The sequence below is a fragment of the Seriola dumerili genome, unplaced genomic scaffold (assembly GCF_002260705.1).
Source record: "Seriola dumerili isolate Sdu_G_001 unplaced genomic scaffold, Sdu_1.0 BDQW01000121.1, whole genome shotgun sequence".
Classification (NCBI taxonomy): Eukaryota; Metazoa; Chordata; class Actinopteri; order Carangiformes; family Carangidae; genus Seriola; species Seriola dumerili.
This window is the reverse complement of record NW_019174376.1, coordinates 235,768-259,751: the sequence shown is the minus strand read 5'-3', so window position 1 is coordinate 259,751 and position 23,984 is coordinate 235,768. Positions and strand designations below refer to the sequence as shown.

Sequence of the window (23,984 nt, the reverse complement as noted above, 5' to 3'; positions counted from 1 at the left end):
GTCACCGGTAAACATCAGTAAAAACGAAACTTTGTGCAGGAACCGGAACCCATTTTACATTTGATAGTTGGCTTAGTGATGGCTGTTAAATGATGTTATATGATGTTATATGATGTTATATTTACATTATAGGCAGCCTGTTTCTACTCAAGTCCTGTAGCTACAAATTTTACTTGAGTATTTACATTTCTATTTTGCACTATTTATACTCCACTACAATAGCATTGTTGTTAACGTTTATATTAAGTGGTATTACTGCGCAACATAAAATAGTTCATATTAGCATCACCTTGATCGACTACAACAGTGAAATGCTGCTCACATTTATGTAACATTCATAGTAATCCATAATATAATTTATAGGTAATAGATAGAGTTGAACAAAGTAGGCTACACAGCGCCATTACTTGAGTCAAAGTGGGCTGGATACACCTGGTCAAATATTACAATACAAGTGAAAGTTGTCCAGTCAAACGTTGACTTGAGTTAATGTAGCCTACAGGAGTAGCTCACTTACCTTTAAAGATACTTAAGTAGGCCTATTCAAAAGTACATTTTTTGTCAACACATTGTTCTATTGTTCCACAGTGCATTTACAGAACCTAATGACTCTGAAACAACCCACTGAATTGATTGACTTTCTTCCTGTGGGATAAAAAGCTTGTAGAATATGCTACAAAACCTATAGAAATGTCCATAAAAACACAATTCAATCAACAAAAGGACAGAAAAGCATGACAGTGATGAAGTTTGGTCATGCTAAACACAGTTCACATTCAAAATGATAGGAATCGTTCTTTTATTTCTAAAATTTCTAAACATGGATGTAAGACAAGGCCATGTGTGCTCTGGTGAAGAATCTTCTGCCTCATCTTTTTCTAATGTAGCCATCGTTAGGCCACTGTGCTGCCAAGTTCAAACTGAGCTGTTCAAAAATGCAGCAAGCACAACATGACTGACAGTGCAGGAGTGTGATTGGTTTTTCTCCTGTGATGAACAAGGTATGGTCTATTACATTTTCAAAAAATAAAATAAAATTCATTAACCAATAGCTCTGCTTCAAAGTAGCTACTTCATAGAAATGTAGTGGAGTCAAAAGTGCAATATTTGTCTTTTAAGTTTAATGGAGTAAAGTCATAAGTCATAAGGTACTTTAAAAATATACTCAAATACAGTACTCAAGTAAATGTACTTTGTTTATGTCCACCCCTGATAATCGATAACAATCACAGTGACCATTTCCTGCATTGAGTACTTTAACTTTTGTTAGACCTACTGTACTTAAAGTAGCCTACATTTTGTTAATAACACTTACTGTACTCTGTGTATATTTACTTGAGTGATATTTTTAATTCTGGACTTTAATTGTAATGGAGTATTTTACAGTGTGGCATTAAGTAAATGATTCAATAAATTCTTCCTCCACTGATTATTGGTTAACTGATTAAATTTTACTCATAATTAGGTATAGGCATCCACTGTTGCTGCAGCTGCTTGTAACTCTGTGTTCATTATACAAATAACAACATAAATTGCTATGAGGTGCAGAGTTTCTACACAATTTAATATTCTTTCTGAGGATTTGATTTTGCATGTTGTGTCTTGGGTGGTCTGAGATTTCCTGCTCATTTACAGTCAAAAGTGTTCAGTAATCAGCCCTTATTTCCTGCCTTTCAATCGCCCCACAGGAAGTCTCCATGATCGTTGTGGTCTCCATGCCAAGCTGCACAGCTGGATGAACAGCATGAGTACATGGGCAACACTGGGACAAAAGTGTGGATTTAATAATAGAAAAATGTACCATTGCCAGCCCACACATCTACCACCGTCAGAGTTATGAAAAATATGCTTCAACTACCTGATTCTTTTTGTTCTTCAGTACGGTCGGAATGATGGATTTAATCATGCACGACCGTACAATATTTTGTTCCACATTTTACAGCAAAATGGCATGTCTGTGGTATAGCTTGTGCTCTGTGTTTATGCAGGTCCAGAGGAATGTTATTTTTGGTGCCGAGCTGGTCCAGACCACAGATTTGAGGGGGAGGGCAGGGAAAGTTGAGAGGAAATGGGTGTTGAGAACTCCTCCTATATCTAACTCCACATTCCTCTCCTATACCGTTCTCTCCAAGTTTTGGAGCTAAAACGTCTGAGAGGGAAGCAAGAGCACAGAGGGAGGATAGCAGCAGAAACGCAATCAAAGACGATCACTGAAGGGTGCAGATTCAAAGACACAAGCTGAAGGGTAAGAACTTCATTAACACATCTTAGTTATGGATTAAACAGAATACATATTCCTGGGGTTTTTTTTTTTTATTACTATCTGACACATTCAGCTTAGTAAATGAGGAACCTCTTGCCCAATGAGATGCAGGTCACACCCAAATGTGATCTAAAGTTAACAGCAGATCCTTTAATGACATTGTTTGGATGTCTATGAAGATGCTTTTCTGTTATTCCAGCATGATACACTTGTAGTTTATGTTGTCATTACTTTTGTCCTGTCTGTGCCAGGTACCTCAAGCTGTTATGTAAACCAGACGTAGTAGTATGTAATCAAACACATGCCTCTCTGAATTGTCCACAATCTAATAGCAACAGTGGTTTCCCTCTATGGGCAGAGCTGGGTGAGAAAGACAAACATGTGCAAGGCGTAGAATACCAGGTCCCAGCAGTCTAGCTGCACAGTGAAGGGTATAAACAAAAGTTAAAAGTTTGAATGTAGCACCCTTATTTGAAAATGGATTAAATGATTTGTGAAATCATGCATCAGTCTCTCTTCCTGGCCACAGGAATAAATGTGTCAGATGCACAGTGTTGGTACTATAGTCATGTTTTAGTAAAAAGTCCTGATGTACTGGTTAGGCCACATAACAACCTCTGTGTTTACTAATTTTAACAGCTGTATCTAGAAGAAGTGAAACCAAACAGCAACAAATCTTGCTTAATAATATGACTTCCCCTTATGTGGTCCCAAAGGTTTTTGGTGAAAAAGCCACACCGATTTGATGGATAGGATTATAACAGTTCTGTTAATTCTCACCAGCTTTGATACTGTACTGACTGTTGTAAAAAACAAAAAAAACCCCAACCTTTTCACAAAAGACTTTCTCTGTATCGATAAATGAGAATAATTCAAGAAAATTGAAAAAACTTTTCATATTCATTGTGTAATGACAGATTATCTTGCTTTAAAGAACCTGAACTCAAAAGACACAATATCTTCATCAGACCGGTGGAAGATAAAGTTTCAGACCACATGCTTGTTTACAAAGGTCACAGGGCGCTGATGTTCTGATGTATTCCCCAGAGACTAGACAGCCTCTGAAGCCAGAGTGAAATCCCCCCACTGTGTGGCATGCTTGTGGCTTGATAAATGAGCAGAGATTGTCAGAGTAGATGTTGAGAAGAATGATGAAAGTGCTCAGAGTTTCCTCGAGAGGCAGACAGAGAGTCCACTGTTTTAGGCCACCGCCTTGAGAAATGTGCTGGCTATTTTGAATGACATGGAAGAAAGGGACGGTCTTTAGCGATGGCAAATGGTGCTTCTTTGACTACAGAGCTTCAGTATGAATCCACCTAAAATGATTTTACAGGATTACTGGTCTTGTACTATAATCTGTAATCATAATAACATCACAAGGTTGTTTGCACACAGGATACTAGAGTCTTACCTCATCTCCAAGCAGTCATGGTCTTCCTCCTCATATCCCTAACTGTGCTACATCTGGTCACCTTGGCCATGCTCCTCATCGCCACTCTGGAGAAGGTGAGATGCACACGTGAACTGGTTTATTAACTCATATTGTTCCTGTTATGCATGTCATTCCTAATTCATGTATGAAGAAAACCAAAGACAAAAACTCTGCATATCAACTAACTGCGGTTTTTGTCATGGAGTCATTTTGAAATCTGATCCATCAGTAATTATAAACGAAATGACTGTGTGTGCCATTTGACCTAATATAGGCACAAATTCAATGTGATAAAAAACTTTCTTTCACTCAATCGCTCTTTCTTTATTTTTTCTTTCTTCCTGCAGTCCTGGTGGATATGGGCTGATACAGAAATCAGAGACCTCTGGTATAACTGCTTCCATGATAATGCCACAAAGACCTGGTTGTGTGCTGCTACCAGTGAAAGCGGTAAATTATCCGAGTGCTTGTCTGAATGTTTACCTACACACTTGCAAGCTGGTTTGTTTATGTGATGGTTATATTTATATTTCTGTGTGACTGGATATTGCAAATTGTGTGGAGTTTTTAGTTTTACTTGTGAGCCAGTGTTGTGCACCTGTTCTCTCAGACTGGCTGCAGTCAGTCCAGGCCCTCATGGTCCTCTCTGTGGTCTTCTCCTCCATCTCCTTCCTGGTTTTTCTGGGCCAGCTATTGACCATGTCAAAGGGAGGACTCTTCTACTTCACAGGCCTCTGCCAGGCATTTGCAGGTGCTTTGAAGTCTTATTCCTTAATCCGCATAAAACTGTTCAAATGAAATCCTGACATTTTATATTACAACCGGCATTTTATATTATCATTCTTCAGAGGACTCATTTCTTGTGATATACTGTATGTACTCATGTTTTGTACATGGAGGAAGTAGCCCAGATTTGGGATATCAATGGCTCAATGGCACTAGATTGTACAGGTATACCTAATGAGGCGAACAGTGTCGTCTATAAACCATGAAAATGTATGAAATAAGATCATTTCGACTAAAACTTTTTTAACATCTTACTCTTGTAGGTTTCACAGACTTTGCGGCCTGCCTCATCTTCACCTTCCACAGAAAGGAGATCCTTAATGACTCCAGAGATCTGAGCAAAGGACACTTTGGCTACTGCTTCATCCTGGCATGGCTATGTGTCCCTCTGCTGCTGGTCAGTGGAGTCCTGTATGTCCACCTGCGCAAAAAGCAGTGAGCCAAAAAAGTAGAAAGGATGAAAATGAAAACCTCTTATAAAGAATGCAACGCTCATTACTCAACTTCAATCATTTCCCAGTTAACAGTAAGCACATATTAGGAAATAAAATGACTGATAATCAAAATACCTCTTTAAACTATACAAATCTATTTTCTGTCTGAGTCAATATCCACCCTGCTGTACTACATCGTATGTGGGACATTTCATTAACATTCAAGAGCAGATCAAGAAAACTCATCAATCATGTTGTAAGATACAAAGCTCTTCTTAATGTGTCACATTTTATTACATTATTACATAAAAATATTAGATAATGAATGCATATCTCGTGGTTGTATGATTGTTATCACGGTAAGAAAATATTGATTTCAAATGACTTGTTTTTGTATTTTGTACATACCTGTGTTTACTTATTAAAAACAGAATTCACTGAATGTTGTATAACCATTTATTGCTTTCACCAAGTAGCAAACATGTCATCTTTACTAAAGAGCATTGCTGTGTTTATAAGGCTAAATGTGCATACGGCCTGTTTGTTTTATATTGAGTACCTTAAGAGTAACACAGTGCAGGTGCAATCCTCTGACTTAACACTAAGGTTGTGAAAGGGTGTGTCACTTTTGTGTCTTAATCTCTCATTGTCGTGTGGCATTCATTATCTACTTTACAGCCTTAAAATATGTCTACACAATTAAATGAGAGGAATGTGATGATCAGCTGATCACTGGGGCACTTCTGTAGTAGCCTATGGCCACCGTTTCTAAAGTTATTTCTACAGAAAACACTGTGGTTGCACCTGACACCTTTTTAGATGTCAGATACGGTGTTGCATGTTACTCTTCTACAAACCTACCTGTCCGGCTGAACCAGTCCAAGAAGAAGACAGTGAGGCAAACAGCAGCCTGTATATAAATATAGGATGCAAGTCAATGTTATTCGCCAAGCACCTCACACTCTTTTAGGAAGTGTATGAAGTGAACCCAGAAAATTAGAGACTGTATTTTTTATTTAAATCCTGCAGCTATGGGAGACAGCAGAGGTACAGTAGGATATAACATCATGATTGTGTGTCTGAGCAGCTCAACAATCTGTCAGCTGCACAGAATCTCTGGAATCTGAGAACAATGTAGGTAACAGGGAGTGGAGAGGTTGAGAGGAATGAGATGACAGGCAGGGGAGGAGACACATCTTCTAACAACTTATGATTAACACTGGAGCCTGAGAGAGATGAGACATACTAACCAGGAGGTGAGTTTCACAATGTGTTTGTTTCTTTATTTATCTTCTTCTTTTTTTTTTAAAGTGTGTTAAAATTGACTTTTTTGAACACAACCTGTTGATTTTTCTCTTATGTCAACAAGAGCTGGGGAACAAGGCTGCTGCAGAACACAAAATGTTTTCAGGACTGAACTTGTGAACGTTGAACATGCTTAAGAAGGAGCGACGTGAAGCAGAAATATCAAGACATCTGATGATTCCTGGGTAGCTGTTGACAACATGGAAATATTGTGACTTTTCTTTTTCTTTTTTTCTTTTTTGCCAGAGGAATGAATGACATTATCGCTTTTGTTAAATTGAAGGGTGACATGAGCCGGCCTGGAATGGTCTCGTTTTCACACAGCTGTTGTCAGTAGTGGGAACCTTAATAGATAGCACTTTTTAGACACACCAGACTGCAGTCATGTCAAACTCTCAGGAGCAGAGCCTTGATGAGAATGCAGTGTTCCTTCCAGTCAATGAGTCCTCCCCAGAGTTCATCTACTGTGAGAAGGAGCGACAAGCGGTGGAGACACTCCTGAATTCAGGACCAGAGGCGTTCTACAGCTCCAGTGGCGCAGAGCACCCCGGCAGCTTCTTGTCTTCTGAAGAGGTCAGCCAGATAACCAGCTGGGCTCAGGACTATCGCTCTAACCAGCTGCAGGTACAGCGGGAGGAGAATGGAGTGGAAGGCAGCTCAGAGATGGAGGACTTCTGTTCCACCTATTTCCCTTGCCACTCAGACACACCAACCCCAGACCTAGACCTTGGCTGGCCTGAAAAAGGCCCCTGGGTTCCAAAGGGAAGCGTAACAGTCCACACCAGTCCCCCAGCTGAAGGAGAACCTCCTGTCAGAGAGATAATACGACGGCACTTACAAAAGGCCAGGAAAGTATGCAAATATGATTAATAAGATTTAATTTTATGGATGAATACAACAAACATTTTCACATGGAAAACGTAGAAGTGAACTACATATGTACAAATTTGAGGAATACATGAGTATTTACATTTTCTGAGACTTTATACGGTCAAACCAGAATTCAGCAGAAAGTTTACTTGTTGCTTCAGTATTTGTTTAATGCTTTAGTTAATACTTACTTTGCATATTAAGATTTTCATGCTAAAAACATTTATGAAATAATAAAATATGAAGCACTGCTTCAGTTTGAACCCTCCAACATTAAAGACAAGTCACGATAAATAATACGATAAAATACACTTTTGAGGTGAATTCTATACTTTAAGAAAAAGCATTTCTTAGAGTGAGTATTTTTACTCTTCAGCATTATAATTTCACTGTAACCTCTTCAGTTTTAGCATCTGATCACTTTTTCCACTGCTGCATCCAAGAGAATTTTCATCTGTGAACAATAAGAAGGGAAAAGAGGGTCTTTTTCTGAGTAATATTTTGTGTACCATACAGGTAATTGCCATTGTGACAGACAGACTGACAGATGGTGCGATAATTGGCGATTTACACTATGCTGCCTCCCATGGTGTCGCTGTCTACATCATCCTGAACCAAAGATCCATTCAGGAGAATTTCACTCTCAACAGGCTCAGGCATCCGGTGAGTGACGAATCAGCACACACCTAGCAGCTATCCTCTTGTTTACTGTATGTTCAACAGATCAACACATTTGCCTATGTAACTGTTGTCTCTTTTAACAAATATCACACCAGAAAGCAAGTGTACATCAGTTTCATTAAAAACTTGACACACTGTAGATGTGCTGTTGAGAGGTATGTAAACTGCAAACATATCTCTTTTCTTTGATATACTTATGCTAGGAATGTACTTTTGGTTGCACATAGCTAAACTGGTTGCTCAGCATTCAGTGTTTTCTGTGTCTCTCAAGCGGAGAAATACCTGCCTTCTGATAAGAATAAAATGAAGATCCTATTTTCATGAATGCTCTACATGAAATTGATGAACACAGCTGAACAGAAGTTAAAATTCTATGTCAGTTTCTATAATTGAGCTACAGACTTATGATCAGCTGATCTAAGACATTCACTTGGTATGGCATGGTGTGCCACTTTGGTCCAGACTGAAACATCTCAACAATTACTGGGTGGATAACCACAAAATTTGGCACAGATATCCTTGGTGCTCAGAGGATGAACTCTAATGACATTCATGATCTCATGATATTTTATCTGGTGCCACCAGCAGGTCAAAATCTTAACTTGTCCTGTGAAATAGTTCAACATCTACTCGATTGATTGCCATGAAATTTGGTACAGACATTGGATGTATCCTCATCACTTTGGTGCTCACCTGACTCTTTGTCTAGCACCATCATCAGGACAAATTTTCAAACAGGTGAATACTTTAGTTCATGACCAAACACCTGAAAACTTTCTGTTTAGCAACATTTGCAAATCTCTACTAATTAGGCTGCTCACTCACCAAACAAAGACAGTGAACATGGTAAACATTATACCTGCTAAACATAAGCATGGGCATGTAAGCATGCCGCCATTAGCATTTAGCTTGAGGCACTGCTGAGCCAAAGTACAGCCGGGCATGGCTGCACAGACCTTGTGTAGGAAGATATTAAATACTAGGTCATTTATTTCATCTATCCATCATGGATAAACACCAAGTTTGAATGAAATTCAGTCTTGAGTTTCAACTTAATCTTGTGATCTGGCAGAACATGCGGGTCCGTGTTCTTGGAGGGAAAACCTTCTGTTCGAGGACGGGAAGAACGGTGGTCGGGGAAATGAAAGACAAGTTCCTTCTAGTGGATTTAGAGACAGTGATTCATGGCAGCTATAGGTAAACAGACATTCCTTTCTACCCTTTTCCTTTTACAGGTGTTTCACACACTTGAGAGTGATCTAACAAACTGTCTTTGTACTCTGCAGCCTCACATGGACGGACGCCCACCTGCACCGGCAGCTGATCACTGTTCTTCGCGGAACAGTTGTTGACTCATTTGATACGGAGTTCAGGATCCTTTTTGCTGCTTCGCTCCCAGTCCCAGACACATGGAGGGTTGCAGGTACCCACGTAGAAGTGACTCATCAGCTGAAAGACTTCTCAGGTCTCCGGTTCCAAAAACAACTCTCTTTGGAGCTTGAGGTTTTCAGCCCCCCGTCTCCACCTGCTGATTCCCTCCTGGACTGGGAAGCCATGGGTGTTGTCCAGAGAGACAACTGTTTCAGTCCTCTTAATCAACATGGGGAAATGCCACTGAAGAATAACATACTGTTTGATAAAAAAGTAGCCATTATGGACACTTTTGCTGACAATGGAAACCAATTTGTGAATAAAAAAAGGTACATGGATCATCTTGATTTAACCAATCTCAGACACCATTAGTGAGGCCTTGAAGTGTCTTTGGATCAAATAGGCTATATTTATTTAAGTGTTGTACGCTGTACAGGAACCTTTTCTTTTTTCTTTGAATGAATTCTTTGAGTAATTGCCCCTTCAAAATTTTAATAATTTGAACTACAGATTGTTTGCAGGACCTCACTGATCTCTTTTTGTATTTTGACAGGGTATATGAAAACACCTCTCCAGTGACAAACCATGTGCCAGATAAATCTACAACCTTCAAGTGAGTCTTGTTGTAGCCAATTTTGACATACTGATTAAGAGTATTGGGAATGTTTGTGGTTTTTTTTCTGCTAATGTTTTTTTTTTACATATCTTTCCCTGGGATGTTGATTATTATCATTATTATCATAGCAAGACACAGCCCTTACCAAAACACCAGACAGCTCCAGAAATAATGAAGAGGTAAGACACAAAAGATGAAGAAAAAACACATTGAATGAGTTACTACGGAAATGGAATATCCAAAATATGTGGTAATGTGTTTTTTTTTTCTTCTGAAGGGTGGAATACATATTAGAAAAGACAATGTCCAGGCAACTCTCCACAGAGAGGAGCACCAATTTTGATGAAAGAACAACATCAAGACTTGACAATAAAACAGCAGAAGCAACATACAATTTGGTCAGTCCTTCTAATACAAAGACAAGAGAGCAATTAAGGAGGGAGTCCATCTTGGAGGAGAAGAGCAGCATGGATAAAACTAGCTCCAAAGTGGAGAACACACCCTCTTCTAGAGTAAGTAACTGGTCTTTGCAGTCAAAACACTTGATTTACCTCTGATACAAAGCTGCTGGGGACATTGAGATGCATTTCTCTCCTCACAGAAACCTATAATCCTGAGGGTGCCACAGTCTGAGAGCTTCAGCTCTGTGAGTGACATCATGAAGAGGATTCAGTCTCAGCAGAGCACATCAAGACCGACCAAGAAAGGATCAAATGCCGCCATGTCAGAAGTTAGCCAGTCCATGATGGACCTGAGCATATACAACACAGATACAAGTGATGACAGAGTCCCAGTGCCAAGGTTTAAAGCCAGTGTAAGTGTGTAGATTAGTTTTAGTTCTCCATGTTTATGCTTGTGACAATATACTATTGGAGGAAAAGACACTTCCAACAAAAAGACGTTTACAGCTTACAGAGATGTTACCTTTTAATTCATTTGAGGAGAAGAAACACTCTAATGATTCTGTAATAATTCTTTACTCAAGTAATAGTAGTGCACCATGATAGAAACAAGTAATCGATAAAAGGTTTTTTGAAAAAATATATTTATTCACTATGAACATTTTTGGTTAAGGCCTTCACAACATGAGTTGTGTGCAGTGTAACTACAGATACATTTCACTTCTTGCATTAACCTGCAAGAAGTAATTAAATGTTTTAGGTGCTCTAAACGCTCAGATAAATTGCCATTAACTCAAAATTGTACAGTAGTTAATTAATGTACTGTCAATCTCTGTTTCCTTGACAGTGCTTTGACCCGGGTCAGATGACGCCTGCTGTTGCTCTGATGAAGAATAGGAACAATGAACAATCTTTATTCAACAGAACTCCAAAAAACCTTCTGCCCCAAGACAGGCCCCGCAGTTCCAGTTATGGTCTCAGGTTGGACTGGAGGAGGTCGCTGACAGAGAGAGAAGGGGAACAATAATGAAGAGCGAGGACAAAAATACATGAGCAGGATCTTCTGTAACAACATGGCAGCTGCCAGCAGTGGACCTTTGCAGTGTTAATTACCCCAAATAATCCAAAAACAGACAGTGACTCTGATAATAAAACCATTGTTAATATGCAGGATGTATAAGTTTTATCTCTTGGTGCAATGTCCCACTGAATCTGATGACTAGATCTTTCACTGAATGCTGTATATAGTGCTTTACTTTATGTTTAAATAAATAAAATCTATGCTGCTAATAGTGTACAGCTGTTTTAACCACTGAACAGTACTCACAAAGTCAGTTGCATATGTGCTACCAAGAAGAAATTTACTGACTTTTTAAATGTATCTTTGAACTGATCTGCAGGGTTTGGGTGAGTGCCTGGACTCACAACTTCAGTATTTTAATTCAAAAATGCTGAGAGACAAACTTTAGGCTGGGGAAGTAGAAATAAGGAAATGTAGTATTAAAAGACTGGTGGAGACAGGGGACAAACAGTGAGAGGTTGGGGAAGATATTTATTTTGGTGACTTTTGGAAACAGGAACCTTATGAATATTAACAATCTTCATCTCCCTGCACATTTCACAAACAGATCAGATACATGGGTCCTAACTTAAAACTGTTTTTGTTTTTTTTCATCCACACCAGTGTTGGTACCATGGGTAACAATATCAGTTGGCTTGTCAGTCCACCACTTTGGTCCAGACTGAAATATATCAAGAACTATTGGATGCAATGACATGAAATTTTAATTAGACATTCAAGGCCCCCCAGATGATGACGCCTAATGACTATGTTGAGCCTGTGGCCCTCCTTTTGGCGCCACCAGCAAGTCAAAGTTTTCACTTCTACTGGACAGATTGGCACTAAAATTTTGTACAGAAAACATATCTGACTTATGTTATCTCTCTGACTTTCGCTCTTGTGCCACCATGAGGTTGACATTTGTGGCTTTAAATGAAACATCTTAACAGCTGTTGGATGGATGAGAATTTAAATATTCAAGTCTCCCTCCCTCAGAATAAATTGTAATCATTATGGTGATCCCCTCACTTTTCATCTAGTAAGGTCAAAATTCTAATTTGCCCCTTTGTTTATGACGAAGAAGCAAAACTAATGATATCCCCATCAGCCTCCGCTATACTGTTTGTTAGCAAATGCCTGCACTAAGACAGTGAAGATGATGTAAACATTATATCTGCTTAACATCTGCTTGAATGCAAACTCTTGTTATAACGTTTTCAACAGTGTACATAGAGTTATACATAGAAGGATTTTCCCTCTCCTTGCTAATTAATTGTTACCTATTTGTCATTTGCTTGATTTTACCTGTGCAAATAAACTTAACTCAAACATTTCTGTATGAGGGTATGAAGTTCTGCTGTTACACACTCCAGTGCGCTAGGTGGCGGTGTGCACCTTTCACTTAGTTTTTTCGACCCCCATCAGAACTGAATAAGAAGAAGAAACCACGGAAACACATGGTCACTAGTTTTAGAAATGTGTTAATTTGAACCTAACTAGATATTTGCAGTTTTGTTTTGTTATAATCACCAAACAGAAGCACCGGCGTTGAAACGTGTTGTTTAGTTATCACTGTAACTTCCTGTTTGTTTGCTAACGCGTAACAGGCTAGTGCAATTCATTTCCACCATGGTTCGAGCAAAAAGGTGAGTTTGGCTAAAGTTAGCTTCTGCACTTTTACCTGTTTTCAACCGGCTGTTAATGTTAAGGTTAAATGTAGCTTGTCTAAGAGTTGAGGGGTAACCTCTAGCTATTTGAGCTCTCAGACGTTCATAGCCCGGGTCCTATATCGCTGTTTATGGGTTCTACAATAAGCAGAGAAGATCTGGGAGAAACAAAGCTGGAGTTCATTGATACAAGCATCCCCTGAAGGAGATTTTAACACGTCTGTCTCCTGTCCTTTACTGCTCAGGGGTAAACAGCCACAGAGACCTAAAAAGACAGAGCGATATGATGAAGATGATCCTGAAGCTTACAAGAACATGCCTGTCCCTGATAAGGTAAGAGGACTCAGAGGATTTCTGCCACTGCTGGCTCAGGGTATCTGCAGGTCTTAAAACGTCTGACAGTGATTTTAGTTTCCTTTTTTTAAAAAAAACAAAAAAACAAACAAAAAAACTAGCCTGTAATTTATGGACCTTAAATAATTTCTGCTTCTTATCCAGGTTGAATTTAATGATTATTTAATGACATTAGTAGGAATTCTTCTAAACAGCAGTAAAGTAGTGTCAAAATGTGTTATGAATGTCAAAACATCAGTGATCATGATACATGTATTAACATTGTATGGTATTAAAAGGTCTTACAAAGTTTTAAGTTTAACTTGGTGAACTCTGCAAATAATACCTGAACTACTGTGGTTTATAACACTGATAAAAGCCAATTACAATCTTGATTATACATACAATATAGTTCCAGTTGTACAGAGTTAAAGGCTCACAACAAAAATGTGTTAAAAATATGTCACAGAGTCGAAGGTTTTGTGTCATTACTACAGTGTTGCACACCAGAGGAGTTTCAACATACAACAACTGAGCCTTTTTTCAAATGGGCTCAGATGTGTAGTGGCCCATAAAGAGAGAAATACGTTGTTATTATACACCCAACAGATGTGTTGTGTTAATTTTCGCCCACAGAAAACCTTTAACATTAGTGCATACATGGCACATAAAAACAACTGTGACTCAACCTAGAGTCAATATTTTTCCACAAGTAGTGCTCTCTTTGATGTTTTTCATAAGCATTTTTGAATCAGTGCTTACATAGCAATAATGTGACAGCAGGTGCTTGTATTAAATTTAAATGAAAGGTGAATAGTGGTGTGGTCTCCAAACCAAAAATAGAAAAACAATTGTAATATGGACATGAAGCATGGTCAAAAATAACATTCAGAAAATTGTACAATTTTTCCATATTACTGTTACTCTCTTTCTGATAATCACACTGCCTGACAGTATCTAATGTCACATTGTGATATTACACATTATAGAATGATTTGATCGTCTCAGCTTCAGTATGGTGGTCGTTATTGTCAACAGTGCCAACAGTCAGCTTTGAGCCTGTCTTCTCTCTTCCTTTCAGAAATCGTCACAGTACACAAAGGACAAAATCGATGAGTTTCACGACGAGAAGATTGCAGTGAGTTTGGCTCATTAGCAGTTCTGTGCCGACTGTATGGTGCTGTTTAAATGTTCTCACGTTTCTCTTTTGCTCTCCTTGCTGTAGAAACTTCTCGCCCGTGGCGTTCAAATGGAGAGTGATTCGGAGGAAGTGGACGATGAGGTGATGCACTTTTTAAATTTTTCAGTTGTTTTGATTTACCTTCAGAAAATTGACTTTGACTGGGAGCAAATTCAAGTTCATTTGAATTTCACAGGAGGAGGTGATGGCCCTGGACGATTCTGAGTCGGAGGAGGAAGGGGAGGAGGAAGAGGGTTCAGACATGGAGAGTGATCTAGAGGGGAAAAAAGATGAAGGTAAACGCAAAATCATCCATTTATATGTCCAGGATTTGGTTTACTATTTGATGGAACTAGCCCTATTTAACTGTAACGATGTTGTTTTTCCCAGATCTTCCTAATGAAATGGCATGGGGCAAGAAGAAGAAGATGTTCTACGACTCTGATTATGTGACCACCAGTAGGCATCTTTTATCGCCATCAAATTATTGAGGCAATTCATGATCCTTTTGTCATCTGTATGGTGGCTGATGTTTGCTTATGCAACATCGTGTCATTACAGAAGGGAAATCGCATGAAGAGTTGGAAGCTGAGGAACAAGAGGAAGAAGAAGAGGCTAAAAATATCCAAAAACGTTTGGCTGCAAATCTGAGCGAGGAAGATTATGATTTAAATTTTTTTCAGGTATTTTTTTTATTTCCTTATTCTTATTTCTCATGTACATCTGCAGTGAATTCCATGTATGATTATGATGACATGTTTTTGTTTCGTTTGTTTGTTTGTTTGTTTGTTGTTTTTTTGATATCCAGGAATTTGCTGTTGAGGAGAAGGCTGAAAAGAAAACTATAGAAAAAGATGAAAGGATTGTGAAAGACCTGAAGCAGATGTCTCAGAAGGAAAAAATGAAACTTCTGAAGAAAGAATCACCAGAGCTGCTTGAACTTATTCAGGACTTCAAAGCAAAGGTGAAACACATATGCAACCAAATTATCAATCACGTGAAACAAGATGTCGTGAACCGAAAGATACTTGCTTAGCCACAAAAGACCAATGTAATTGATGTGAATTATTTTGGTGTCTGCTTCATGTGTGCAGCTTTCTGAACTGAAGGATGAGCTGCAGCCCCTCATGCAGATGGTCAAGGATGGAAAGATCCCACCAGGAAAGGTGGGTGCATTTAGCTTAATTTCTAAATGTGATTTTTTTTTTTTTTTTTTTTTTTTAAAAGATTTACAGAAGTGCCTAAAGAATATCCTCTTATTGTTATTGAACAGACAACCAAAGGAGAGTCCTTTTTACTTCTATGATTGATTTATTCTCTCTTGCTCACTGGAGTAAAAGGGCAAAGCAGACAATTTTCCCTCTGCTACTTCAGAGATCGTTTGTTTTAAGGCATTTCGGGAAATTTACTGTTCAGTTACTGCATTTACCAAGTCTGTACTGAATTTATATGGACTCTTCAGGCTGCATGCCTGTGAGACAGCATCAGCAACTCACCAGGATTGCACTGTATGACAAACCACCTACAGCCAGTTTACAAGTAAAGATAATTACATCATTTCTATATGGTACATCATATTTTTTGTTCCTTTCTCAAGTGGCAAACAGTGTAGAGCCTTAAAAAAAAAAAAGTAGATAGAAATATTTCCATCACTTAACCTGGGGCTGTATGAGCCACAACAACAGTGAGGTGTTACTCTTTTCTTTTTTCTTTTTTTTCCCCCCTCTGGAATTTTATGGCTGTTATATTTATTGATGATACATTAGAGTACATAAAGGAGAAATGTGGTGTTTGGTGCTGTGCTGGAGGCTTGAGGTGTAAATGTTTTTTGGGAGCACTAAGAAATATATTTTAGTTGTATAGCTATGGCATAAAATGTGTGAATTTGAGTAACTTTGTTCCTGTTTTCCAAAGGGTGCTGACTACCTCAAGACAAAACAGCAACTTTACCTCAAGTAAGTTGTACTTAAATTTTAACTGAAAATTGCGAATTCATGTCATTCTCCTTAATACTGACTAATCTTTGTTCCCTACTGCAGTTACTGCACAAACATCAGTTTCTACTTGGTGCTTAAAGCGAAACGAATCCCGGCTCATAACCACCCCGTGATTGAAAGACTACTCACCTACAGAAATGTGAGTCCACAAGTTGACAAACAGTGTTAGCAAATGTATTTTCACCCTATGTGTCCAGCAGTCAAGAAAACTGCATGTAAACGCTTTTTGGTTTGGACAGTGGTAGCAATAATTATTTGGCTGGGACATTACAGTACCAGTATCATGGGACACAAAGGACCGTGAAATATCTCCTTCATGCACATATCCTCATTAGTTACAACCGTCTGTCTTTTTATTTTCTGCCTTCAGCTCATCAATGAACTGGAAGCAGTGGATGCTCGGCTTGCACCAGAGTTTCGTGAGCTGCTGGCTGGTGAGGAAAAAGATACGACCACCGGCAGGCCAGCAGAGAGCAAGAAGACCAGGGTCTCCAGTAAGAAGGAAAAGGTGAGTCTTCTCAATGAGATGTTTTGGCGTTCCTACCTTCATAGACCTGAAGGACATGCAGAGTTTGAATCGGTTTCCGATGTTTAATATGGAACATGAATGCTAATGTTGGCTGCAGGATTCTGGAGAAAGTATGCCTGAGGTCGAGGAGGACTCAGACTCTGACCTGGACGAGGAAGCGGCCCTGCGTTTCTATAACGATGTGGAGGAGCGGTTGAAATTGAAGCGAAAGGGCAATGATCCAGAAGCTGCAGAGTAAGTATGGCTTGAGTTTGTAAATAACAGTCGGGTCCAAATTGACTGGGGGTCTGATTAATGGTGAATTTGTTGCAGGATGGCGTTGCATGACGATGAGGCGGAAGAGCTGGATCCAGATGCAAAGAGAAGAATCACTTACCAGGTACTGAGTTACACCCGCTCACACACTTAAATATCAGTATTTTCCATTGACGATTCTCAGCCAGAACTTAAAAAGCTGTTCAATATTAATGATTAATAGAGGTGAATCCTCCCAGTGGTCAGTCCAAGATATACTACTACTCCAAATCTTTAAGAGGGTAAAATGTATTCTTTGTTTTTTGATGACATGAGGGCGCCACCTGCTAGAGGGTCTAAGTAGTATGTGACAATATACTCAGCTATGGAGTAGTAGAATGTCAAAATAGTGGTTTCAAACAAAGAGCAGTTAATGTCTGCAATGTACTTAGAAGTTACAAGTTTATCAGATAAATATAAACCGTGTTCCCCTCACTGCTGCTGATGTGTCTTTGAGTAGTCCATTACTCACTGGGTTTTTCTACAGTTCAATGTCTGGTATTCACTTCATGCATTCCATGTCAGACTTTGTCACCTCTGAACATTTATTTTAATAATGTGTCTCTACCAATTCCACAGATGGCCAAGAACAAGGGGCTCACACCAAAGAGGAAGAAAATTGACCGTAATCCCAGAGTCAAGAACAAAGAGAAGTTCAGACGGGCCAAAATCCGCAGAAAGGGACAGGTTTGTATTCCACACATTCACTTTTGAAGTGCATCATAAGGCTGCTGGTCTGCAGTCTCATCACTTTGAATTGAAAAGTATATCTTGATATGTCAAACACATTCCCAAGAACAATATTGAGACTTCTGTTTGTATTCACCAGGTCCGTGAGGTTCGTCGGGAGGAGACGAGATACAGCGGGGAGCTGTCCGGTATTCGCGCCGGTGTCAAGAAGAGCATCAAACTTAAGTAACCAAGAGAGAATCCAAATAATGCTGCGTGTTGCCATGGGATTGAAAAAATACCAATGGACTATACTAGTAAATGTTTATTATAGGTGATTTATTGTAGTAAATCATACCACTGAATTATTCAGCTGTCAATCTCTGTTGTAGAAAAGACATCAAAATGTCCTGGATTATTGTGCAGTGTGAATAAACATTTTATAAACTTTCAATGCTCCTTTACAGAGACAGCATTATAACCTTAGAGCACATTTTAGGACCGGTAAAAAGGACAAGGGAAGGCATGGCGAGTTTATAGTTACACTTATTACTAAGGTTGTGCAACTGGACAACATGCTGAACATACAGTAACTTTGTCAGTAGAACAGGCAAGTATGAATTTAAGCCAAACTTAAGCTCAAGATCAGGGAAGAGTACAGACAACGTAAAGCTGTGTCACGGACTCAGATGTGCGTGTGGTGACTGTCAACCCGCTTGTTGAGTTATGAACTTGTTGTGTGCTGATGTCAGGTTGCTCACTATCCTCTCCTCTATCTCCACCTCATTCTTTACATCCTCCTCTGTGAGGATCAGCTCAGCCTGAGTTAAAGGGGTCACAACCACCACATAACCCCGTCTAGAGTCCAGTACATTGGCCACCACCACCTGGTGCCTGTAGGTGTCAAGAGCCCGTCGAGCCTTGTCCAGCAGGATGTTTGCATCAGTCTCCAGTTTAAAAGATATGACAAATGCCTGGGGTGCCCAGTCCTTCACCAGTGGAGACAGTATCTTTGGGACCATGTTCAAGCTGAGCTGAAAGAGAGAAAAATGTACAGTCTCATTATTAACAAGAGTCTACAGCCATGCTAGCAGCTATTTGATCTAAATGCTAACATGCTGATGCTAAGCTGGTGTGTTTACCATGATTACTATCGTAGTTTTTCGTTACTATGCTAACATTTGCCACAGCTGATGCTGATGGGCATGTTAGTTTTGCAGGTATTCAATCATAAACAAAAGTGTTCAATAAAAAACAGGACCTGATAATGATGTTAGATCTAAAGTTTAGGAATGTCCAAAGTGATAATTTTTTTTTTTTTTTTTTACAAAATCAACATAAAATCTTGCGTGTACAGCAGCATTCCCACTCACTTGAAGAGGACCATTGGAAGATTGGATTTTGTGTTCAGGCATCTCAGATGCTGGGATATAGAAATCGGACACAGCTGCAGCCAGGTAAAACATGGCCTTGGATCCTAAGTGCAGAATAAACATTTGAGGACAAGCTATAAATAATATGCTAGATAAGAGCCATAACTTAAACCTGTAAATTGTTGTTATACTGTACCTATTGTACTGAGTGCCTGTGCTGCTGCTTTGAGAAGATGCAGATACTCTGACAGTGTGCTGAACTCAATGGGCAGGAGAAGTCTGCTGTCTCTCACTTCCTGGTATCTCTTCAGCACTTTGGTGATGTTCGGAAGCACCTGCTGGTTAACCACAACTTCACCAGAGGTATCAGATGCATCCTCTCCACATCTAAACTGCAAAGCATCCAGCACGTTGATGGTTGAGAACGTACGAGTGTAAGGGTAGAGGGAGCGATGCCTGTGCAGGAAGATGACGGCGTAGCCAGAGTCTAAGAAATACTCTGCTGAGGAGGCTCCTCGTCTGCCACTGCTGAAGTTGTCAAGGAAGCGAACAGTGCGTGACTCCAGGGGAACTTTAGTGCCTCCTGATGTAATGAGAACCACCCTGCGACCCGCTGCCGCATGATGTGCGGCAAAAGCAGACATCTTCTCTTTTACCTCCTCGACATGGGAGGGAACAGCAAATTCTTCAGCTAACTTTCCATCAATGGAAGATATTCTGGGTTCAGCCATTACCTGAGGAGAGACAGATGGGGGGCATTGTCAGGAGAAAGGACTCATGCAGCAGAGTAGTGATGGACACTGACAATCAGAATGTCTGACCTGTGGGTAAAGGGGAACATCATAGAATTTGTATCTCATTAGTTTGGCCTGCCTGTTCAACCAGTTGTATAATGTCTTATGGGCCTGGAGTCTGGTGATATAATGCGAAGTCGGAAATCCAGTGTTTTGAACCATGAAACCTTTAAGGCACTGAAAATCTGAATATCCCTGTCTCTACAGTTTGACCAGCAACTCCCACAAGTTCACAGCAGTGCAGTACTAAATTGTATATATGTCGGCTAATGTAACAAGAAATGGAGTAGAAATGCCAAAAGTAAAAAAAAACAGTGACGCCATTATGTAGTTTGTCCACTAGAGAGCACTACCAAGTTTATTTTTCAACTATATTTTTTACTGCGTATATGTTTTAGTCAAAATCCTTTAAAAAGAAATTTATGAGGAGCCCTTCTCAAAACTATGTGCATGTATTATGAGTTTGTATTAAAAAAATTATTTCTGCCAAATTCTGTCAGCCTCAACAGTCCGATAATAATAACTGTTTAAAAACTGTAATCTTACAATATATTGGTATACCTTACAACACATAAAACAGCTCTGCAATGAACCCTGCCTTCATGGAGGTAATGATATTAAAGTCCTCCTCCACTCAAAAATATGTTTTGAATATTTGACCTTCACTGTGTAAAAAAGAGGTTTTAATGTTTCCTGTTTGTCTGTGCTTATCTAAAATCTGAGTTAACATGTAACTGAGAGCATCCATAGACTGTATAAAAAGGTAATGTCTTGTCTAGATTGGAACCAGTCATGGTCCAGTGTGATGTTGAAACTTGAAGCCTGCGTTGGACATACATTGAGAGTGGTCTTTCAGTGATGTAGAAGACATCTTCCAGCAGTTAAACTTTTGAAATGAAGAGTATGTGCTTCTTCTTGGATTGTGGATTTTTCAGTGAGGGAGGAGGCATAGATGTAATTTCAAGGTTAACTGGCTAACCAGGTAACTGAACTTTTTTTGAAATGTAAAAACATCATGAGACAAATTATTACTCAAAGCAGAGCATTTCCGTATATCTTCGAACATGTCTGGAGGGGATCTTTACATTTTTGTTGAAACTATTTTATAGAGGTCTTGAGTCAACATCATGATGACTGTAGGAGCTGTGTTTTATGAGGGGATTGAAGTGCATTGCGTTTCACAGAGATATTCAGTATAACAACACAATTCAACAGCAGCACCATTAACTATAAAATGTTCAATCAATACTGTAAAGCACTTTAAACAAAAACCTGATGTACACACACACTTTAAAAATCACAGTTACTAGACTTTACAGTATCTTACTAATCCTTAAAACAACGTCGTGTTAATTTTCCGTTCTTTAAATTGTGCACAAACCTTAAAGTGAGTGTATCAATTTCACAGGTGAACCTTGACCTTCACGTTTGGGAACAAAGAAGTTGGCAACTGACAACGGCAAAAACAGACTCTTCATACAAATTCGTCAAAGACAAAATAAGGTGGAATCGTTCAGATTTTATCTGAAATGGTTAGTTAACATGACAGGTGAGGAGAATGCAGCACAGGTTAGTCCTCTCTTGTGCAAAAAATCATACCACGTAACGTCAGCTGCTGTTGTGCTGCTGTCTGAAATATAATTTGCGACTGTGATAATACCCTGAATGAACTCTAAACCGTCACTTGTTTTGTTACGATACCTAAATATAAAGTGCAAAATGCCCTACTTTATATTCCGAGGTTGATCTCAGGCGGTTTCACAAACAACTTCTGCACTTCCTGGAGCCAATGAGCTGGATTCTTTGGTCTTTATAAACACAGGAGAAAACCGTCAGCGCCCCCCGTGGCCGTAAACAGTACTGTCGTTAACACATGTGAGGGTGTGAGTCAGGTTGAAGCAGCGGTGCGTCAGTTTCTTATGAGGTGTCAGACTTTATGAAACTTCAGCATCACCACAAAGACCCAGAGGACAAGGGGAATTTCTCTCAAAGGGGATCTTTTGGTCTGGACTGTCCCACTGACTCAGTAAATGGCACGACAGAGAAACGACTTGCTGATCTTGACTTTTCTAACTCTTCTACTTTTTGTGAATTGTTTTAAAAACGTTTGAATGGTATAAATTGAAAGCCCACTTGGCCGATTGGACCCGGGTACACGATTGGACGTCTAATTGCTGGTGAGTTTTTTTTTTGTTTTTGTTTTTTTTTAAAACACTTTCTTAAGGGAGAAATTCCATTTATTTGAACCTCCGGTGTATCGAGATTCATATCTAAAATTGGAAGAAAAAAAATTCAAAAGGCTACGACATGAATAGCTGAAATATGTAGTCTGTCTGTCTTTTCTATTTTTCTGAAACGCCATACAAAGTAAGAAATAACCCATTCAGAATAATTAGATTTATATATATATATATATAATTTATATAATTACAGGCCTTGTTGGTCGTCAAATTTCGTTTTGCATTCACAAAGATTCACTTGGACATCCAAATTAATATGCTAAAAACACATTTTTCACAAAATTGACAGAGTGGTTCTTTCATGATGTGGTAGAAGACATCTTTCCAGCAGTTAAACTTTGAAATGGAAGAGTATGTGCTTCTTCTTGGATTGTGGATTTTTCAGTTGAGGAGGAGGCATAGATGTAATTTCAAGGTTAACTGGCTAACCAGGTAACTGAACTTTTTTTGAAAGTAAAAACATCATGAGACAAATTATTACTCAAAGCAGAGCATTTCCGTATATCTTCGAACATTTGGCAGGGATCTTTACATTTTTGTTGAACTATTTTATAGAGGTCTTGAGTCAACATCATTGATGACTGTAGGAGCTGTTTTTTATGAGGGGATTGAAGTGCATTGCGTTTCACAGAGATATTCAGTATAACAACACAATTCAACAGCAGCACCATTTAACTATAAAATGTTCAATCAATACTGTAAAGCACTTTAAACAAAAACCTGATGTACACACACACTTTAAAAATCACAGTTACTAGACTTTACAGTATCTTACTAATCCTTAAAACACGTCGTGTTAATTTTCCGTTCTTTAAATTGTCACAAACCTTAAAGTGAGTGTATCAATTTCACAGGTGAACCTTGACCTTCACGTTTGGGAACAAAGAAGTTGGCAACTGACAACGGCAAAAAACAGATCTTCATACAAATTCGTCAAAGACAAAATAAGGTGTGAATCGTTCAGATTTTATCTGAAATGGTTAGTTAACATGACAGGTGAGGAGAATGCAGCACAGGTTGTTCCTCTCTTGTGCAAAAAATCATACCACGTAACGTTCAGCTGCTGTTGTGCTGCTGTCGTGAAATATAATTTGCGACTGTGATAATACCCTGAATGAACTCTAAACCGTCACTTGTTTTGTTACGATACCTCAATATAAAGTGCAAAATGCCCTACTTTATATTCCGAGGTTGATCTCAGGCGGTTTCACAAACAACTTCTGCACTTCCTGGAGCCAATGAGCTGGATTCTTTGGTCTTTATAAACACAGGAGAAAACCGTCAGCGCCCCCCGTGGCCGTAAACAGTACTGTCGTTAACACATGTGAGGGTGTGAGTCAGGTTGAAGCAGCGGTGCGTCAGTTTCTTATGAGGTGCAGACTTTATGAAACTTCAGCATCACCACAAAGACCCAGAGGACAAGGGGAATTTCTCTCAAAGGGGATCTTTTGGTCTGGACTGTCCCACTGACTCAGTAAATGGCACGACAGGAGAAAACGACTTGCTGATCTTGACTTTTCTAACTTTCTACTTTTTGTGAATTGTTTTAAAAACGTTTGAATGGTATAAATTGAAAGCCCACTTGGCCGATTGGACCGGGTACACGATTGGACCGTCTAATTGCTGGTGAGTTTTTTTTTGTTTTTGTTTTTTTAAAACACTTTTTAAGGGAGAAATTCCATTTATTTG

General features: G+C 39.1%; 4 protein-coding genes across 6 annotated transcripts; 3 read left to right on the top strand and 1 right to left on the bottom strand.

Annotated features, from left to right (window-relative positions):
• The first annotated feature begins 2,114 nt into the window (after window positions 1–2,114).
• On the top strand, window positions 2,115–5,323 carry LOC111223994 (epithelial membrane protein 3-like). The gene is made up of 5 exons (XM_022748332.1): window positions 2,115–2,245; window positions 3,659–3,769; window positions 4,043–4,145; window positions 4,306–4,446; window positions 4,745–5,323. Exons 2-5 carry the CDS (start codon window positions 3,692–3,694, stop codon window positions 4,918–4,920), a joined length of 498 nt encoding a protein of 165 aa, XP_022604053.1. The 5' UTR covers window positions 2,115–2,245; window positions 3,659–3,691; the 3' UTR covers window positions 4,921–5,323.
• Window positions 5,324–6,305: 982 nt separating this feature from the next.
• LOC111223991 lies at window positions 6,306–11,567 on the top strand. The gene is made up of 9 exons (XM_022748330.1): window positions 6,306–7,072; window positions 7,607–7,753; window positions 8,844–8,968; window positions 9,058–9,471; window positions 9,696–9,755; window positions 9,887–9,937; window positions 10,036–10,270; window positions 10,360–10,572; window positions 11,007–11,567. The coding sequence occupies exons 1-9, from the start codon at window positions 6,605–6,607 to the stop codon at window positions 11,184–11,186; spliced, it is 1,893 nt and encodes a 630-aa protein (XP_022604051.1). The 5' UTR covers window positions 6,306–6,604; the 3' UTR covers window positions 11,187–11,567.
• A 1,099-nt stretch (window positions 11,568–12,666) lies between these two features.
• utp3 (UTP3, small subunit processome component) lies at window positions 12,667–18,342 on the top strand. Its single transcript, XM_022748391.1, has 16 exons — window positions 12,667–12,865; window positions 13,132–13,219; window positions 14,301–14,357; window positions 14,445–14,501; window positions 14,596–14,695; window positions 14,790–14,858; window positions 14,961–15,082; window positions 15,208–15,363; window positions 15,494–15,565; window positions 16,314–16,354; window positions 16,439–16,535; window positions 16,767–16,904; window positions 17,023–17,159; window positions 17,238–17,304; window positions 17,799–17,906; window positions 18,049–18,342. The coding sequence occupies exons 1-16, from the start codon at window positions 12,849–12,851 to the stop codon at window positions 18,136–18,138; spliced, it is 1,416 nt and encodes a 471-aa protein (XP_022604112.1). The 5' UTR covers window positions 12,667–12,848; the 3' UTR covers window positions 18,139–18,342.
• Window positions 18,343–18,427: 85 nt separating this feature from the next.
• Window positions 18,428–23,490, bottom strand: ppcs (phosphopantothenoylcysteine synthetase). Of its 3 annotated transcripts, none has more exons than XM_022748394.1 (4): window positions 23,473–23,490; window positions 19,458–19,995; window positions 19,262–19,365; window positions 18,428–18,922 (listed from the first exon to the last, which is right to left on the bottom strand). In XM_022748394.1, exons 2-4 carry the CDS (start codon window positions 19,990–19,992, stop codon window positions 18,596–18,598), a joined length of 966 nt encoding a protein of 321 aa, XP_022604115.1. In that variant the 5' UTR covers window positions 19,993–19,995; window positions 23,473–23,490; the 3' UTR covers window positions 18,428–18,595. The 3 variants fall into 3 exon arrangements, with proteins under 3 accessions (XP_022604115.1, XP_022604114.1, XP_022604113.1); XM_022748393.1 differs by lacking the exon at window positions 23,473–23,490 and adding an exon at window positions 21,784–21,847; XM_022748392.1 differs by lacking the exon at window positions 23,473–23,490 and adding an exon at window positions 21,437–21,824.
• Window positions 23,491–23,984: the final 494 nt, after the last annotated feature.